This window comes from Pocillopora verrucosa, chromosome 10, assembly GCF_036669915.1.
Source record: "Pocillopora verrucosa isolate sample1 chromosome 10, ASM3666991v2, whole genome shotgun sequence".
In the NCBI taxonomy this organism is placed as follows: Eukaryota; Metazoa; Cnidaria; class Anthozoa; order Scleractinia; family Pocilloporidae; genus Pocillopora; species Pocillopora verrucosa.
This window is the reverse complement of record NC_089321.1, coordinates 15,746,093-15,767,017: the sequence shown is the minus strand read 5'-3', so window position 1 is coordinate 15,767,017 and position 20,925 is coordinate 15,746,093. Positions and strand designations below refer to the sequence as shown.

Sequence of the window (20,925 nt, the reverse complement as noted above, 5' to 3'; positions counted from 1 at the left end):
TCCCCCGTATTGATCCCACGCAAGAAAACTTACAAAGTTCGTAACTTTTGGACAATGTTTGCATATACATAGAAAAAAATAAACGACCCTCTTGGGTTTATTGCACTGCAAACACAGTTGGCTTTCACTATCGGCTCTCGAAATAAACAGGCCATTCTTGATTCTTATCAAAGAGAAATCTTTTGCTATACAATGAATCCTTTAATGATTAAGCCAAGAGAATATAAACTCTCTTGACCAAGCTTGTATGGTCAAGATTGCTGGATATTAGCCTCGTTCTTTTTCTACTTCTTTTATGGACCGTGACCTCGTCTCCGTCCATAAAAACGCAAAAAAAAAAGAACTCGGCCAATATATAGCCATTTTGACCTCACGCTCGGTCAATAACGCAAATGAATATATTTTATGCAGACCCGTACAAATCTGGCAAGGGAAGACAGTGCAAAGAATGCCCTTCTGAGCTCAGAATTTGTCTTACGTATAAGCCGGTGGACTTCTTTTTCCTTGTAATTCGGTTCATCAAGTGTTAACTTCAGCACTGATGACAGAAGTACTTCGTCAAAATCTGTTACACTTAAGAGTCTGAGCCAATGATATAGAGAGAGCTATTAGTCAACGTTCTCGTTGCTTTTGCGTCCGTCAATTTGATGCCAAAAGTACATCAGTATCAGTACAAGGTTTTGTAGCCAATGCTTCTCAACCTACCTCTTTAACAAATAAAAAGACGCTGATTAATATCAGTGAGCCCGCAATATTCCATAAATATTGGTCAGAGGATTCTTTGGTGCAACAGCTGTCACTTTAACATTTCAATGTTAGCGCGGTTAAACGATTGCATAGGAGGCTTATTACATTTAGGACCGAACGTTATTACATTTAGGCCTTTATTACATTTAGGACCAAATGTTATTACATTTAGGACTTTATTACATTTAGGACTTTATTACATTTAGGACTTTATTGCATTTAGGACAGTTATTACATTTAGGACTTAATGTTTCAGACCTCAAAGTGATTTAATCTCCTTTTGTATAATGTGAGACAAACTCTATCATAAAAAATGCCTCACCGATACGAGAGAGAAAGATAAGACGAGTTAGGAATTCGGCTTGCTGAGGCGTTTTAGAAGCAAACAAACAAACAAAAATGAGTATTAGATGAATAATTTTATGTCCTCAAATAATTCACGACCAGAAGAGATGCAATTAAAGTCAACGTCACTCTCTCGAGAACATTCTGCAAAAATTGGAATAAATGAAGATCTGTGGCGTTCCGGACTCTTAAGCCCCATATATATGGTCTCGGGTACCCGAGACAACCCTCGCCCTGAGACAACTTTAGGGAGGGTTTATGTGAAATTTAACATCTGCTGACCCTCGTTCAGCCAGGCTACATATTTGACAAAAGGGCGGACAACAGGAAGAAAATATCATAAAAATCCTGGTCATGGCTTGTGCACGCATTTTCTGTTCGAGTTGTCTCGTCTCGGGTCGGCGAGACAAGTTGTTTACATGTGGAAAAGTGGAAAAGTTGTCCCGCTTCACACCCCCCCCCCCCCGTTTTCTCTTGTACCTGAGACGAGTTCATAACTTCATGTAAACGGTCGGCTGAATTTTTTAAAAGAAATAAGTGAAAAGTTAGCTCGCCGAGGGTAACTTGGGGGACAGGGTTGTCTGTGGTACCTGAGACTATGTAAATGGGGTCTTATTATGTAATAGGCAGCTTGCATCTTTAAAGACACAAACATTCTACAGAATGAAAACTGAAAACTGCGTTACTGAGATCGTTACGCTCGCTAGCTGCCAGGCTTAAACTAAAGTGTTAGAAGAAAGTTTATAACTTCCGAGCTTTGTGTCATGATCAGCAACAAATTCAAACCAAATTTCCATAAACGGAAACCTCACCAAAGAATAGACAAAAGCTGGTGGAATGGGACGTGGTATAAAACAGAACGGAACAATGTAAATCTATTGAGTTAATTTTTTTGGTGAAACCCCTACCGGGTAAAATTTGTGTGAAACTTTTGTGGGATAAATGCTTCCAAAGCTAAATGAATGTGGAAGTTCATTGATTGAGCGAGATTTTATCGGAAACTCTACATGGCGCGGAACGAATTCATTGGTCAGTTGTCACGCAATGATCCCCTTCTGCGTCAATATTTTTAGCTATGAGCGGTAAACAAATCATAGACCAATGAATGTTTTGTGCCGTACAAAAGCCATATTTGCTGATTTTAACAAACCTCCAAAGCAATAAACGACAGAAGGAAGAAACACTACGATTTTCCCATCAACATTTCGTCTACACGCATCTCTCTCAACGTGAAATTTTCCATTCCTTAAAAAAAAATCTCTAAAGTTGTTCACATTTCTTAGCTTCCTTAATCAATCATCGTGTATAACGAGCTATAACATATATATATGTTATTTGCCGGCTGGGAGGTCCGTATGGTGAAAAACTGTGACCGAGGTCTTGAAAATACTGCCCGAGGCCGTAGGCCGAGGGCAGCATTTTCAAGACCGAGGTCACAGTTTTTCACCATACGGACCGACCCTTAGCCGGTAAATAACATATTTATTGTTTTTAAACTTGACGAAATTCTTTCCGAAAGAACCCGAATGATTTAGGGCTGTAAATACGGCAAGATCTTCCATAAACTGAACAATTTTTGAGTGAGTAAATGGTAGTTAAAATAGAGGTGAAGCAAATTAAAGAGAGATGCCTCAGCGAAACATTTTCTTTTCCGTAACGATGAAGGTGATTTAAAAGGCTTCCAAACAAACTTTGAAACATTATTTTTACAAGTATCTGTCACAATCTGACACCTGTCAATTGGAGAGCGCGTAAGAAAAAAAAAAGCATAAGAGCATTTGAAAAACAACGGAACTAGTTTGGCAAGGACTGTCACGACAACGTTTTCTTCAAAATCAGTCAATGATCTAACGGAAAGTATTATTCACTCTCATCGACGATTCATTCATGTACGAAGATTTACCTCTGTTCATTAAGTAAACGGCGAGGAAAGTAATTGTGAGTAAATTCAATTTTTTTTGTTTTGAAGTTGTGAGAGTTTGCTCGTTTGTTTGCTGCAATGGCGTGTGTAAATCTGGTCTTTCCTTCACAAAAACTAAATTCGAACGGCACACTCCAACGAGACACAAGGGAATTTAATGCGGCCTTTTCCCAAAAAATTCCTTCAGTTTCTGTTGTGTAATTTACGGTACAAATGTCCAAATTGAACGGAATTGGAAAGACTCACCGGGAGCCTACATTTGTTGAAGGGCTTAAATTAAAACTTTGCTCGCTCTTTCTCTACAAACAATTTTCTCGAGAAAATTCAGATATTAAATTAATGAAAGTTCCATCGTTCAGTTTAACTGTAACCAAATACCTCACGTTTTAACTTTCTGGGTACTTTTTGTGAACGATTAATTAATTGCAGACAGTTTTTAGGCCGCTTGTCAACCAACGTAATGACACTATTGTTTATACAAATTCATTCTGAAACCAATATTTTTCTGTCAACCAAAGTGATTTGAGAGAGAGAAAAGAGAGGATTCATAAGTTATTTATCGACTTGAGGAAGTGACCGACTTGTTTGCTTTAAAATACTGCCCAGCCGGAAAACGAGGTATATTTATGACAAATGACAACGAAAGTTGAGATGTACTCGGCGATTCACGAAAGCGTTACCGTGGCCCGTGGGCAGAGATAGGAAAATACTGACCGGGTAAAGAACCAATCAGATTGCAGGATTCGTTACCGTGCCCTCTAAAAAAACAATAAATAGGTTTATTTGCTCAATTGACCGCTTAGAGCCAGTATTACGTGACAGGTGAAAGTAAACATTGAAACTAAACTTGCTGGAAAAAAAAAAAAACTTTAAAACTCTTCTTTTATACTTTATAAGCTTTTCAGTGATAGATAGTTTTCCACGGTTTCTTTGAAAGTAGGGTGCGTAGAACGAGTTTTCCAAATGCTTTTCCCAAATTTTTCCTTGTTTCCTTACATTTCGATGTTTACTGCGCATTTTGTTGCATGTTTGTCGTCTTTACTTGAACTCCCTCGAAGAGGCCGTACAGCTCATGATCATCAAGGCAGGCAAAGCGCTAGTTCCTCTTTTTCCTCCTTCTTGTTCCTCACCGGGAAGGGGGATGGTAGCCTAACCCCAGATCAAAACTTGGCTCTAAACGCTTCTTTATACTCTACGAGTATAAGGAAAATTTGAGTTTGAAATGTTTTCAAATTGCCCCGGCAAACTTTAAAAGTATGACGTCCAAACAAACTGTGTTTACATACTCTCATTTAAACTAACTAATTGACCTATAAGAGCGTGCGAACTATCATTAGTCATAAACCATCATTAGTCATAAAAGTGTGACGTGCCAAACTGAAATACAGTCACTTCGCTTTTTGAGTAGTTTTGTCTTCAATCATGCAAATCACTCCCGCTAGAAAATGAAGAGTTCACGAAGACAATGAGTCGATTTTCACGCGTTAAAAAAGAGAAACTTAGGTTGTACTGTAATCGATCTTGTGATGAAAATCAAACCTTTCAAAGGGGTATACACTAAAGCCTGACATTTCTTATTAAAAAAAGAATAAAACTTTTCATTTTTCATGTTCAATTACATCATGAGTGATGAAAGTGTGACGTACAAAACCGAAATACTGTGCACTTGTTGATCGAGTGGTAGGGCCGGACGGAAAAAATATTTGGCTCGGGATCATGACCTACGGACCGAGTGCAGCGAGGTCTTTTCTTCATGACCCCGAGCCAAATATTTTCCGCACTGGCCCCACCAAATTCGGTCAATAAGCATTTTATTATATGACTACTAACTGATGAAAATTTCGACCTAAATAGGACGCGATAGACGGGCATACGGGCATACGGGCACGCAAAAAATATGCAATCAAAACTTTTCCTTTTTATTTCGATTAGCCCAGAGGAGAGAAGGGAATAACCTAAACACACGTGATCAGGATACCTAAAACACTGTGACAGCGGAAGTTCAGAAGGTTAGAAAAGTAATTCCTTATTTTTGTCGTTTCATTTTGAAAGTATCAGCCCCATTGTCAACAACTTGGTAAGTGCAATTGAAAATCTTTTCTAGTCACTCGGTTTTTATCAGCTTTAGTTATTTAGTAACTGTAAAGAGGTAAGGCTCTTATGGAAAAGCCCAGTAACTGCGTTTTTGATCTTTATGTTTGCAATATGTCACGTTTCGAGCGGTGGCCCTTCGTTAAATCGGTTGATGGCGCGGTTGAATCGTCACCAGGGTGAAATGAATTGGTTCTACGACGACTTTTTCAAATCTGTGTGGCTTTATACCAAATTAATCATCTTCATTAATTAAGGTTATTGAGTATCGTTCAATTGAGAAATTGATGATCATAAAGTTAAATTCAGACCTCTATTTATTGTGTGGACTGTCCCACGCTGATATCACAGGAAATCCATAGTGCTCCATTATGTGGTTTTCCAATGGCTATGATCTGAAATGTAGCTATTATCTTGACTTTGTTTGAGGAGGATTTAACGATCGATTCAGAGATCTCGGCAGATTCGAATTGAATTTCCGTTTTCTACTTGTACACAAGCGTTTCATGGTCGAGATACCATTCCTTAAAAGTTTTGGATACCAGCGGCGGGTTCTACGTTTCATATTTTTCGAAAGGCCGTAAGCGCCCGAGTCTCCCACAAGAAGATAAGTTATGACGCTGGATACTCACGAAGAGAGCTTTTTTAATTTTCCCAGAGGAACTGAAACTTTCTGAAATTCACTGTTATTGCATACATAGTATGCAAATAGCTTTTTTTTTAAACCGTTAAGGTTTTCTACAATATATTTCAACCTCATTAGCTAAGATTGTTCAGCATTGTTTAATTTAAGAAACTGATGGTTTCCACAATCGCGTGACCAAAAACTAAAATCAATCCTATATTAAGACTTATTTGTAATGCAGAATGTCCTTTAATGATGTCAGCAGAGGCGGCCCGAGCTCACATCCCGAGAAAAAGCAAACGAGTAATTCATGTATCACACCCGCAAGAAAATAAAAAGTTAATGAGTAGAATGAGTCAATTTTCACGCACAGACAGCTTACTGTTTAAAGACAGCAAAAAATTAATTCATGAGTCACACCCATAGGAAAATGAAAAGTTGTTGAGTACAATGAGTCAGTGTTCACGCACAGATAGCTTACTGTTTAAAGGCAGAAGCTTCAGTTGTGCTCCTTATCTCATCGATCTCGTCAAGCAAATCCAATCGTTTCAAAAGGGATGAACACTGAAGCTTGACGTTTCGGTTAAACAGAGTAAGATGTTTCATTTTTGGACGCTAAAATCCATCATTAGTCAGAAAAGTGTGACGTGCTGAACCGAAATACAGTCACTCAGTTTTTTTAGCGGTTCTGGCTTCGATCATGCACATCACACCCTCTAGAAAATGAAAAGTCCACGAAGACAAAGAGTCGATTATCACGCAAAGATAGGTTATCGTTTAAAGAAAGAAACTTAGGTTATACTGCGAGCAATCTTGTGATGTAGATCAAACTTTTCAAAGAGTCAACACTAAAGCTTGAAGTTCGTCATTAAAAATAGAATAACGCTTTTCATTTTTCATGTTCAGTTACATCATTAGTGATAAAAGTTTGACGTACAAAACCGAAATACAGTGGACTTATTGATTAGTGGTAGGAGTGCAGCCAGGTCCTTGCTTTATGACCGAGAGCCAAATATTTTCCCGTCCGGCCCATCCAAACTCAGTCAATAAGCATTTTATCATGACTACTAACTGTTGAAAATTTCGACCTAGATAGGACACATTAGACAGGCATACGCGCAGAATTTTTTTATTTTATTTTTAAGCGCCAGAGTCTCGCATAAGAAAATAGGTCATGACACTGCGCGCTGACGAAGAGAGATGTTTTTATTTTCTCAGAGGAAAAAATTTTTTAAATTTAAAGTTATTGCATACCTAGTATAAGTGTACTTTTCCTTTGATTGGATGCTTCATATCTCTACTGTTAAATGGCTTTATCATGCAGAATGTCCTTTACTGGTGTAGTAGAGATGGCCCAAGCTCACATCTCAAGAAAAAGCAAGCGATTAATTCATGAGTCACACCCATAAGAAAATGAAAAGTTCTTGAGTACAATGAGTCAATGTTCACGCACAGATGGCTTACTGTTTGAAGCTTCAGTTGTACTATCGATCTCATCGATCTCGTCAAGCAAATCCAATCGTTCCAAAAGGGATGAACACTGAAGCCTGACGTTTCGGTTAAACAGGGTAAGACGTTTCATTTTTGGACGCTAAAATCCATCATTAGTCAGAAAAGTGTGACGGGCTAAACAGTCACTCAGTTTTTTTGAGCAATTCTGGCTTCCATCATGTGAATCACACCCGCTAGAAAATGAAAAGTTTAGGAAGACAAGTAATCGATTATCACGTAAAGATAGGTTACCGTTCAAAGAAAGAAACTTAGGTTGTACCGTGATTAATCTTGTGATGTAAACCAAACTTTTCAAATAGTTAACACTTAAGCTTGGCGTTCTCCATTAAAAATAAAATAGCACTTTTCATTTTTCATTTTTCATGTTCAATTACATCATAAGTGATAAAAGTGTGACGTAAAAACCGAAATACCGTGTACTTATTAATCGAGTGGTAGGAGCGCAGCGAGGTCCTTGCTTCATGACCGAGAGCCAAATATTTTCCCGTACGGCCCAACCAAACTAAGTCAATAAGCAGTTTATCATATGACCGCTAACTCTTAAAAATTTCGACCTAAATGGGACGCAATAGACGGGCATACAAGCACAAATCCTTTTTATGTCTGTTTAAGCCCCAGAGTCTCGCATAAGAAGATAATTCATGACGCTGCGCGCCCACGAAGAGAGTTGTTTTAATTTTCTTAGAGAAACTGAAACTTTTTTTTAAATTCAATGCTATTGCATACATAGTATAAGCGTACTTTTCCGTTGATCGGATGCTTCATATCTTCACCGTTAAATGGCTTTCTTCAAACCGTTAAGGTTTTATATAATACATTTCAACCTCAATAGCTAAGGTTGTTAAACATTGTCAAGAGATGGGCTCCTGACATTGTTAAATTTGAAAAACTGATAGTCTCCACAATCACGTGATCAAAAACTAAAGTCAATCCTATATTAAAACACATTTATCATGCAGAATGTTCTTTACTGATGACAGCAGAGACGGCCAAAGCTCACATCTCGAAAAAGAGCAAACGATTAATTCATGAAAGCGTCACGCGTTATGTGACTCGGCGTTAAGTTACGAGAGTTGAACATGTTATAAAGAATAGTATGAGAACGAAATATGGTCGATTTGAAATTATGAACCGAAATAGACTCTCTGTGGAGTAAACTGTCGATCGGTTTTCCATATCAGTTCATGAAAAGTTGATTATCTCGCACAGTTAGCTTACCATTTAAAGAAGCTTTAGTTCTATTGGTGTGGATCTTGTAATGAAATTACAATTTCGAAACGGATGAACACAGAAGCCTGACGTTTTCTATTAAAAAAGAATGAAATAATTTATTTTTACACGTTCAGTTCCATTATTGGTTATAAAGGTGTGACGTACAAAACCGAAATTCATTCGTGTGAGTTGGAACACTTCAATCTTCAGAGTAAATGCTAATTCGCTCTCCATATCTCCCTCCATTAATTCTCTCTGAGTATTCGAATTTTGACAGTCGCATGGAAACCGGGGAGTTGAACTCTCACCATCTTCTGCAAGATTTTGTAAAAAGAGAATCATTAGTTCACGTCTCGTACATAACGAATCACTTTAGGAAAAAAAAAGCATACCATTTTGATCTTTTTCTCAATCCTATTTGATAATTGATCAGTTCCTATTCTCATTAATTTTGTTAAATACTTTTGATCACAATTTTCATTTTTCCTAATCACAAATTGGCAGTAACAGTGTTTGATAGAGGGTCTTAATAAGGTTAATCGTGAGACGTAAAACGGCCCACAAATTAGCCGTTAGGGGTAAAAGAAATTTCTGGTGACAACAATGGAAAGAGTTAACCGTTAGACGTAAAAGCCATGCCAACACTCCCTCTTGATACTTAAGAGATTTTACCCCCTATCCCACAATTCACGATAATAATACATTCTGGCCGGTATGCTCTTAAATTCAAATTTGACGCAGCTAACCCCCCCCCCCCCCACCCCTCCTTTCACTACAAATTCTCAAATACGACGTGTTTGGTTTTGACCGTGTGACCCTCGAAAATGAGATTTCCCCGAATTTGGAGAAATCGAGCAAGGTTGACACCAATACTAAATTAGCCGGGAAGCAAGCTTGTCAAGCTTGTCAAGCTTGCAATTGTTTATTATTTTTCGAAGACAACTGGAAGAACCTCAGCCAAATATAATTTTTATTATTGAGATAATCGCTCGGTGTTAGTGGCCTCTAGTTGCACGTTTCATGCAATTGTCTGGGTAAAGAGGGAAAAAAAATGTTAAACAGCGCGAATTGTCGTTGGGAGTTTTCAGAGGAGTGCCTTGCAGATGCGTGGATCTTACAACGTAACTGTAGTCCAGTCCATTACCCCCACCTCTCTCCCCTCCCCTTCCATTACCCCCACCTCTCTCCCCTCCATATCCCAAAAGAAATATCAACTATTGATTATTACTGAAAGTCAAGCTGCTCTCTCTGATGTCATTTACTTGTTGCCATATTTCAGTCACTGGATCAGCGCTTTCAAATGTAAGACCAGTGATGTGGTTATTTTCGAGCAAATTATCCGATCCACTCCGTCCGAGTTAATGACAAGTTAATGATTACAATGGGTCAATTTTCTCGCACAGATAGCTTACTGTTTAAAGACAGAAGCTTTAGTTGTACTCTCGATCTCGCGATGCAAATCCAACTGGTCTAAAAGGGATGGACCCTGAAGCCTGACGTTTCGGTGAAACAGAGTAAGATGTTTCATCTTTGGATGCTAAAATCCACCATTAGTTAGAAATGTATAACGTGCCAGACCGAAATACAGTCACTCGGTATTCTAAGCAATTTTGACTTCGCTCGTGCAAATCACACCAGCTTGAAAATGAAAAGTTCACGAAGACAATGAGTCCATTATCACGCAAAGATAGCTTAACGTTTCGAGAAAGAAACTTACTCAAGTTGTACTGTGATAGATCATGTGATGAAAATCAAACATTTCAAAGGGTAAACATTAAAGCCTGTCGTTCCCTATTCCAGAAATGACGCATTTCATTTTCTGTGTTTAATTAAATCACGAGTAATAAATGTGTGACCTACAAAATCGAAATACTGTGTACTTATTGATTGAGTGGTAGGGCCGGCCGGAAAAATATTTGGCTCGGGGTCATGACCTACGGACCGAGCGCAGTAAGGTCCTTGCTTCATGACCTAGAGCCAAATATTTTACCGTCCGGCCCACTAAATACGGTCAATAAGCATTTTATCATATGACCACTAGCTGTTGAAAATTTCAACTTAAATAGGACGCAATAGACGGGCATACAAGCACGTATAAATTCTGTAATTAAAAGTTTTCCTTTTCATTTCGATTAGCCCAGATGGGGGAAAGGAATATTCTTAAACACACGTGATCTGGATGCCCAAAACACTGTGATAGCGGAAGTTCTGAAGGTTGGGAAAAGTCCCGGCTGTAATTCATTCATTTTGTTGTTACCATGAACAAGAAATAAGGATGCTCGATCCTAGGAAGTTTCATCACATATACGTTTTGAAGGCCGGAACAAAAAGGTTTTCGAGTTTCCTCACGTGATCAGTAAAACCGTAAGTTCTGTTTCGATCATAAAAAAACGAGATCAAAGTTACTTATATCCAACAGTCTCACACTAGAGTGAGTCAGTGAGCGAGTGAAATGTACTGGTAATAGGACTGAATGGAGTCTGTAATCATACGATTTCTTTTATATCGCTTGACGAGATGAACGAACCAAAAAACTAGATCAAAGAAACTTATTTACGGCAGTGTCTACACAGAGTGACTCAGTGAGTGAGTTAACATTTGCACATCATAGTCCCTACCAGTTTCTACGGTTCGCTTACCTACGAGTTAACAAAGTTGATGTACTTCAACACGGAAGCTGAGTCAGTCAAGTAGTAAACTTGATCTACTGTCATGTCCAATTCTTCTCGAATAATTCTGGAGAGCCTCACGGAGATAACACTGGCTGTCAGTTCCAATCTTGGAATTGAAATTTCATTTATGAGACCTCATCTTGCTTTTCCCATGACAAATGCACAGTGAACTTGGTTGGTGACATCTTTCAAATGGAGGTAAATGACGGCTGGATATCATTGACGAGAAGTGTCTGAGAAGAGGCGTAGTTGTACTTCTTTAACTTCACTAAATCCCTTGAGCTTGAAACAGTGGACTACTTGCATTTCTTGCTGCTTTGGTAGATTATCTAGCCAGCACTTTCATTGCTTTTTGTCATCTTCCTCTAATGGGTCATCCCTGCTCAAACTCTTTCTACTGAGTGTTAGCAACAGCAACGTAGCCTTCATGACATATGGCGCGATGAATCCCAAAGGATTGAAGATGGGATAAACAGCTGACACAATCCCTCTTCGTGTAATTGGTCTCTGGTTCGCTAGCTGCAATATCTTCTCCAATACCTCCCATGCAAACTTGTCTTTCTCTGCATTCCACTTGAGGCCAAGAGCACTATCTGTAGGAAGTCGTTTAAGCTATACATTAACCAGAGATTTGGCTCTTTCAGACTCCAGGATCGCAGCCAGCACTTCTCTATCATTACTATACCACTTCCTCAAGCGAAAACCGCCTTCCTCTAACAACCTGCGCAGTTGAATTGCTAAAATGACTGCCTTCTTTGTGGCACCTACATACATTTTTGTCATCTTCATACATGCTGCGCTTCACAGGGTCGTAGCTAGCATGAGGAAAGACGAGGCAATTGCCTCGTCTCGATTTTGGTCCAAGATTGACTTTTCTGACCCCCTCCTGATTCAACTGAGGCGCCTTCCTAGGATAGAAGTTAGCAACACTTGGTGAAGATGTAGCACCGAATAGATGTTTCACCATTCGATAATCTTGCATTTCCTTTGCCAGGTCCCTATTCGGCCACCATAAAAATCTTTTAAGATTTAAAAGGTGTCACAATCTTTTGGGTCCACCATGAATTGGTGAGACATTGCTTCTATGTCACCAACTACTAGTGATATTTATCCAAACTTTTCTGCACAATCATGAACCAGCCTCACCTTTGCCGGGCTTTAAGGGATGCTTTACTGGGTAGTGAGGGAGGTACCACACTGGTTTACCCCTTGTGTTCAACTCTTCTCCAAGAACTCTTTCTGCATGTCTTCTTTCTATGTAGTCGTCGTTGATCATAAAAAAAAACATCAAATTTAGTGTTAGCATATAAATTATTATTAAAAATGTTAACCCAGTCAAGAAGTGCGAAATCATTGATTCATTTTTCTTCATCAAACTTGGAATAATCATTTTTATAATAGTGTAGAGTTTTATGATTTACCTTAACATTATCTACAATCAAAAGTTGGGGAAGATGATCTGGGTTCTTAGGACTAAGTTAGCACTGGTAGTATTTGCAGCATAAGTATTTGAAAATATATCATCGATTAGGGTTGCAGATCTTTCAGTGATACGGGTTGGTTGTAAAATATAGGGAAGAAGAAAATAAGAGTTCAGCATCAGCGAGAAATCATTGGATTCCGGATGGCTTTAACAGTTTAATAGGTTAATATTAAAGTCTGCCTTAAGAAAGATATTCTTATTTTATCTTGATAACTGAGATAAAATTGACTCAAAATTTTCCTTAAACCTTACAGGATTGAAAGATGGGTGCAAATAGGCGCAACGATAAAAGATGTTTTTAGCTTTAGTGTTAATAATTTCAACCCAGATGGTTTCAAATCAGTTACACTCAGGTCAGTTGGTTTGAAGGTATCTGTTACTTTATCTATCAAGGAACGCTGGTGTAAGCAAAGATCACCCTGTGTAACAATGATAATAAACGTGCAAGTTTTACGCTTTTACTTCTTGTCAGGATCTCAATCCGTAGTCTTTACGTTTTATTTGCACAGCGGTAATGCTCACACCTCTGTGAATAGGAAAGTTTCTTAAACATCCTTCTAAAAAATAAATGGAAAAAATGTCATGGCATTATGGCTTTTGAAATGAAATTTCTTAACAGCTTATCCCACAAAAATCCATAAGGTGCTGTGCTTCTTGACTTTCCCCGCGGGCTTGAAATTTTCGCCACACAACTACTCCGATGAAAGCTGCGCATCAAAGCTCCTTCATAAGACACCTCTTCAAAAACAGAGCTCTTCGCTCTGCCATCACCTTGTTGTTGAGTTTGTATGGTGGGTCGTGTTGCCAGGGCAAAGTAACTTGAAAGTGTCCATGGACTTGCTGCAGAATCCCTTCCATGATCTAAAAGGCTCTCTTATCTTCGACTGGTGCGCAAACTTTGGTCTCTACTTCTGTGTTTTCAAAGTCTGTTTTCCATAGCCTTTCTAACTGCTGGTGTCATTCTTCATTGCGAATTTCGCATTTTTTTCAGTTTTGAATTCTTTCTCATAAGTCAAGTTATCAGCGGATTCTTTTAAAGGACCTTGGTCTATAACATTGTCATCTGATCGCTCATTAAATCTTCCACCTTTAATCATTAGACTAACACACACACTTTCATCTTCCAAGTTAGGAACGTTGTCTTGAACAAAAAGACCCTCTATGGTACGTGTGAAATTTGCTGAACAATTTGGGCTATCTTTTTGGCCTCCAACAGGACCAATTACAGTATTTCTTAAACTTTATCTGACCGCGACTGGTTTATCTTACCCGGTTTTTCATCAGCTATAACAACTAAGTAACTTACTTGAATTCACTATGATCATACATGTATGTGACCCATCACGGGATTTCAGGGAAGAAGGTGAACGCACGCTCGCGGTACACTAGCACGCTAAAACAAAGGAACGTGCCTTTAACACGTTAGCTGCGTGTAAGTTACTTGTCTCATTAACTTCGCAGCCATTGTCTTGCTTCGCACGGTAGAAACAATGAAACGTGTTAAGATCTTGCTGGCAACTTTGCACGATATAACACGGTGACCGTGCCAATTTCATAACACACCTCTTAGCTCGTAAGATGCCAAGATCAGTGTACAGTAAATAATACGCGGCTTCGCTCGGAAAGCTTCGTTTTGCGCCGGCTAACTTGCGGTCAGTTATTTATTTTAAAAATGCCGGTTTGCATAGAGTGACGAACAGTGACCGCGTAGAGGACATGGAGCCGGGAATATGTTGCTAATGTATTCACAAAGATTCAGTACTGGGCTTATTAACTTCGTGAAGCAATAAGGATTTATATTTTAAAAGATTAGAGTTGAGTTTTAACAAAGTAATTCATGTGTCCAAACTGAGCTCCTCTGGACCTTGTGAAACACTTCGTGCTCACTGAATTCCTTGTGAAAATCTTGAGGGAAAGAGCCGTGATTTGCCGTGAATGTATCCTTTTTTATTACAATTTTCGGATAGGACAGAAGATCTTCTTCATATTCGCTTATATTCGGTGAGTAATATACTTTACAAACACCATTCTCACAATAATTTATTAAGAAGCTGACAAACACAAGTAACAAAGTAAGCCGGGTTTTACAAGATAAGCTCGTGTGATAAGACACAAAGGAACTTAGTTTGTTAAAAAAAAAAAAGCAAAAAAAAAAAAAAAAGCGTGCCATAGAAAGGAAGCTCTACTGCGTTAGCCAGATATGAACAATGACTACAACATGCTTTTCAAAATCAATTGTTCTTATGCGCATATCTGCGCGATAAGTGTGTCATGCCGTTAGCGTGCGAGCGTGTTATAACGTGCCGTGTACGTGCGTTCACCTTATTCCCTGACACCCCGTGGAGGGTCACGTATACGTACCGGTAATAGAACCGAGAAGAGTCTGTAATCATACCATTGATGTCAAAGTCAGACGACTGCGCAGCGGGAGTCCGATTTGTTTATCGCGAGTATGATTACAGACTGAACTCGACGACACAAAGTCTTATTACCAATCAATCATAAAAATGACAATTTCCGATAAAAGAAGAACATCCAGGTTATGAAAGAAAAGTAAAACATTTGCATCAAAAGACTGACAAAGGAGGCGTAAATTGTTTAACTGTTTGATAGTTTGATCGACTCACTGACCTGTCTGATAACAAACTTTTTGGATAAAAACCGCAGAAAATGATGGTTTTGACGATTATACTATTTTTTTTATCTACTTACTCCGCTGCTGATGTCATAGGATAAGATTTCGTGGTTTTCCAGTGGTCGTAATTTGCATTAATAATTAACTTATCCTCTTCTAGTTAAAGCGTCAAAGTCTTGCGTAAGAAGATAAGTCCGCGTATGACGCTGAAAGTTCACGAAGAAAGGTAATGTATTTTCTGTGGGGAACAGAACGTTACTTGACTGATTTCCTATAATCTTGTCCATAATCTTCTTTTTTTGTTTTTTTAGTCGTGTCATGTCCTGTGACTATTAAGTCATGTTATGTTGTGCAAAAATCGCCACCGAATGAAATGAATTTGCTACAAAGCCGGAGTTCGTCAAACCACTGAGGCCTCACAATATTTTCAAATATTCCAATGCAATATTGTGGAATGTCAAGAAATCTTCCAGAGAGTTGTTGTAAAAGGTTATCTCTCTTGTTAGCCTAAAAACTTGAAACGCTTAAAACTTGAATGCATGTAGCTTGATCCCAAGACGCTTTATTGTAAATACGTTCTGACGGCCGGTAAAAATGCAGATAGAAAACAAAGCATTACATTTATACGGCAGACCACTCTTTACTGGTTTCTTTGCGGAATACTGGCAACACAACATCATTGATTCCTCAGGATTCTCAAATGCTCTAAAGAAGGGCTAACGCTCGAAACGTCACCTTCAGAAACTCATTATGATGGCCAATTTACATCGTCAACTAAGTTGGTAAAGCCAAATAGTTTTGTAATACCCCACCAAAGTTTCTTTAAAAACTTACCCCGTTGATTAATGTTGTTTATAAAAACTATGCATAAGAAAAGTTCCCATTGCAAAAGTTAAGATAAATGCTGTCAGTTTTGTTTATCTTTGTTCTGAAACTTTAAAGTCATGTAATGTTCTGCAAAAATCACAACTTGAGTAAAATGAAAGGTGACAAACTTATTTATCTTCACTTATTTTTCTGTTTTAAGGGAATATTGTGAATTGTAACACTTTCAGCTTGTTACAAATAGTTTCCGGGTGTAATCGACCCAGCCCGTTTTTGTAACTTAACATGTGTGTTCCTGCTTGTAGTGACTCGTTATTAATCCAGATTATCGACTCATTTAGTAATGTGTTACTAAATAATGTTTCCCTGATTACAGCAGAGGATTGCAATGGAAACCTAACAGCAGAAGCCATGACACCTTTCATGAGCATCGCCTTATTTGTTGCCTTGTTCTTGCTCAACTCAGATCGCATTCAGAAAGCCATCGAGATATGCAGCGAATGTTTGATTTTGCTAAATAGCCCCGATCAAAACAGCAAAGACCAATTTGATTCAGTACTGCTACAATTTTACAGCGACATCTATACCGTTCTTTTCAGCGCTTATCGTCATATGTCAGACGACATAAGTGCGGAAAGATACGGGAGGAAACTGTTTGACTTATACAGCGAGTCTGGAATAATGTTTTATAAACTAGGTGAAAACCTAAAAGCGAAGGAATATTTTGGGAGGGCCCTTGCCATAACAACAGAAATTGGCGACAGAAGCGGAGAAGAATCCTGTTACAGAAACCTTGGAGTCTTGCTTCGGTCGCTTGGCCAATACGACAAGGCTAAAGAGTATCTCCAAAAAGCGCTCGTCATCACAACTGAAATTGGCGACAGAAAAGGGGAAGCATCATGTTATGGAAACCTAGGTACTGTGTTTTATTCGCTTGGCCACTACGACAAGGCTAAAGAGTATCTCCAAAAAGCGCTTGTCATCAGAACTGAAATTGGCGACAGACAAGGGGAAGCATCATGTTATGGAAACCTAGGTAATGTGTTTTATTCGCTTGGCCAATGCGACAAGGCTAAAGAGTATCACCAAAAAGCGCTTGTCATCACAGCTGAAATTGGCGACAGAAAAGGGGAAGCATCATGTTATGGAAACCTAGGTACTGTGTTTTATTCGCTTGGCCACTACGACAAGGCTAAAGAGTATCACCAAAAAGCGCTTGTCATCAGAACTGAAACTGGCGACAGAAAAGGGGAAGCATCATCTTATGGAAACCTAGGTAATGTGTTTAAGTCGTTTGGCCAATGCGACAAGGCTAAAGAGTATCACCAAAAAGCGCTTGTCATCACAGCTGAAATTGGCGACAGAAAAGGGGAAGCATCATGTTATGGAAACCTAGGTTCTGTGTTTTATTCGCTTGGCCAATACGACAAGGCTAAAGAGTATCACCAAAAAGCGCTTGTCATCAGAACTGAAACTGGCGACAGAAAAGGGCAAGCATCATCTTATGGAAACCTAGGTAATGTGTTTAAGTCGTTTGGCCAATGCGACAAGGCTAAAGAGTATCACCAAAAAGCGCTTGTCATCGCAACTGAAATTGGCGACAGAGAAGGGGAGGCAACTGACTACGGAAACCTGGGTACTGTGTTTAAGTCGCTTGGCCAATACGACAATGCTAAAGAGTATCTCCAAAAAGCGCTTGTCATCAAAACTGAAATTGGCGACAGACAAGGGGAAGCATCATGTTATGGAAACCTAGGTTCTGTGTTTCTGTCGCTTGGCCAATATGACAAGGCTAAAGGGTATCTCCAAAAAGCGCTTGTCATCAGAACTGAAATTGGCGACAGAAAAGGGGAAGCATCATGTTATGGAAACCTAGGTGCTGTGTTTAAGTTGCTTGGCCAATACGACAAGGCTAAAGAGTATCACCAAAAAGCGCTTGTCATCAAAATTGAAATTGGCGACAGACAAGGGGAAGCATCATGTTATGGAAACCTAGGTACTGTGTTTCTGTTGCTTGGCCAATATGACAAGGCTAAAGAGTATCTCCAAAAAGCGCTTGTCATCAGAACTGAAATTGGCGACAGAAAAGGGGAAGCATCATGTTATGGAAACCTAGGTGCTGTGTTTGAGTCGCTTGGCCAATATGACAAGGCTAAAGAGTATCTCCAAAAAGCGCTTGTCATCACAACTGAAATTGGCGACAGAAAAGAGGAAGCATCATGTTATGGAACGCTAGGTATTGTGTTTTATTCGCTTGGCCAGCACGACAAGGCTAAAGATTATCACCAAAAAGCGCTTGTCATCAGAACTGAGATTGGTGACAGAAAAGGGGAAGCATCATGTTATGGAAACCTAGGTACTGTGTTTTGGTCGCTTGGCCAATACGACAAGGCTAAAGAGTATCACCAAAAAGCGCTTTTCATCACAACTGAAATTGGCGACAGAAAAGGGGAAGCATCATCTTATGGAAACCTAGGTACTGTGTTTCAGTCGCTTGGCCAATACAATAAGGCAAAACAGTATCTTCAAAAAGGGCTTGTCATCACAACTGAAATTGGTGATAAGAAAGTGAAAGCAGCACATCTTACAAACCTTGGAGGAGTGTCTAGAATTGTTGGTGATTATGAAGCTTCGGAAGTATGCTTGGAGAAAGCTTTATTCATATCCAGAGATATTGGAGCTGGAAGAAAAGAGTTCGAAGTCCTTGAACAGTACGCCATTTTGTATTTATTTCAAAATAAAATCAAAGACTCTCTGTCGTGTCTTCATCTGTGCATTGAAAAGTATGAGGAGCTGAGATATTTTTTGGGCGCCAATGATGAGTTCAAAACATCATTGCTGGAGCACTCAGGAATATTTCCCTACAAGCTGCTTTGTACTTTGCTCTGTGACACCGGAAATGCTCGGGATGCTCTCTATGTAGAGGAGTTGGGTCGAGCTAGAGGCCTATCAGACTTAATGGCAGAGAAGTACTCGGTTGAAACGCATATCTTTGCTAATCCACAATCTTGGTTTGGCATTGAGAACATTTTAAGAACGAAAAATAACTGTACTTGTCTGTACATTTCTTATTTTCAGAAACGTTTGCATTTGTGGATCTTGAAAACAAGTGGAGTCCTTCACCATAGAAGAATATCAGTAGAAGAGAATCTAGTTCAGGCTGGGTTGCCCAAAGATTTGTCTTTGAGTCAATTTTTGGATGATAATTTCCGGGGTCTTGGTATTTTGCCTACTAAAGATTGTGAAGATCGGTCTTTAAATACGATTAACGTGCAACCTCTCTCTCCCGCACAAAAGAGCTATGCAAGATTGCGACTCGTCGAGGAGGACGAGGAGAAGGAAGTTATTTCAAGTCTATCTTTGTGTTACAAAATGTTTATAGCTCCCGTTTATGATTTGTTGGAGAGGCCTGAAGTCATCATCGTTCCTGACCGCAGTTTGTACAAAGTTCCATTTGCTGCACTGAGTGAAAAGGAGGGAGCCGAATTCCTCTCGGAGACTCATAAGATCCGTGTCATTCCTTCCTTGACAACACTCAAGATCATTCAAGATAGTCCAGAGGACTATCACAGCAACACTGGTGCCTTGATAATAGGCAATCCCAAGGTTAATGGGCTGCCGTCATTGCCATTTGCAAGAAAGGAAGCGGAGATGGTTGGACGACTGATGCGTGTTCCGCCTCTGCTAGAAGAGAAAGCAACGAAGCAGGCGGTGCTTGAGCGGATAGGTTCAGTGAGCCTGATACATTTTGCTGCCCATGGCAACGCCCAAAGAGGAGAAATTGCCCTCTCCCCCATTCCTATTCCCAACAGTCAAAATGCTATCCCACCACAGGAAGCTTACATGTTGACGATGGCTGATGTCTCACGAGTGAAAGTTAGAGCTAAACTGGTGGTACTTAGCTGCTGTCACAGTGGAAGAGGTGAGATAACAGCCGAGGGAGTGATAGGAATTGCCCGTGCGTTCTTAGGATCTGGTGCTCGCTCGGTGTTAGCTGCGCTGTGGGCCATTCCAGACTTAGCAACGGAGCAGCTGATGAATCAGTTCTACAAACACCTTGTTAAAGGAGAAAGTGCCAGTGAATCCCTTCATCAAGCCATGAAGTGGATGAGAAAAAACCGCTCGAGAAAAATGTCTGAGTGGGCTTCGTTTACGCTGATAGGAGATGATGTGAGGCTCGAGTTTGACAAGCAGAGGTAAGACTCGGTGAGAACAGGTATTTCATAAATGAAAGTTAAATTAGATGTGAAGGTGGCTTTGACTTACTGGTCGCTGACTGTCGGCGGGAATCCTTTGTCACCCTGAATGCCAAAGCTACTTTTATATAATTTTTTTTTGGTTTCTTTCAAATAGTAATAATTGATTCTCCCAATTAGATGTAAAATATATAATCTAGAAAGCGCCTTTCTGCCGATGAGATACAAGTACACATTTGCCTACATATTGCGCCTGGTATAACTGTTTATTTATAATTGTTTTTCTTCTTTACGTTTGTTGTAGGAAAGAGGATGAGAATATCTCGAAGGAAACAGACCTTAGAGACTTTTAAATGGATGAACAAATAGAACGAGTTAAAAAAATTCTCTTTCAGTTGTTTTATTGTGTAATTAAAGAATGGGCAATCTTCAATTAGGTATATTAATTATAATTTTTTTTGCGTTTTCTTTTCCGATCTTCTCAGAAGGAGGTATTGGTTACGTATTCGAGAGAGATTTTATTCTGCGCAAAAGTGATCTTATCCGACCGATATAAGTAGCACGAAACATTATTGACGAAGGGCTCTTAAGTAAAGTGAAATCAGGAAAGTTGAAACAGTAGTTTAAGCATCAAAAATGAGCCGGTTGTCTTAAAGGGTTT

General features: G+C 39.3%; 1 protein-coding gene across 1 annotated transcript; it reads left to right on the top strand.

The window, feature by feature from the left end:
- The first annotated feature begins 16,680 nt into the window (after window positions 1-16,680).
- LOC136283691 (tetratricopeptide repeat protein 28-like) lies at window positions 16,681-20,617 on the top strand. Its single transcript, XM_066172891.1, has 3 exons — window positions 16,681-18,557; window positions 18,678-20,264; window positions 20,569-20,617. The coding sequence occupies exons 1-3, from the start codon at window positions 16,681-16,683 to the stop codon at window positions 20,615-20,617; spliced, it is 3,513 nt and encodes a 1,170-aa protein (XP_066028988.1).
- The last annotated feature ends 308 nt before the right edge of the window (window positions 20,618-20,925 follow it).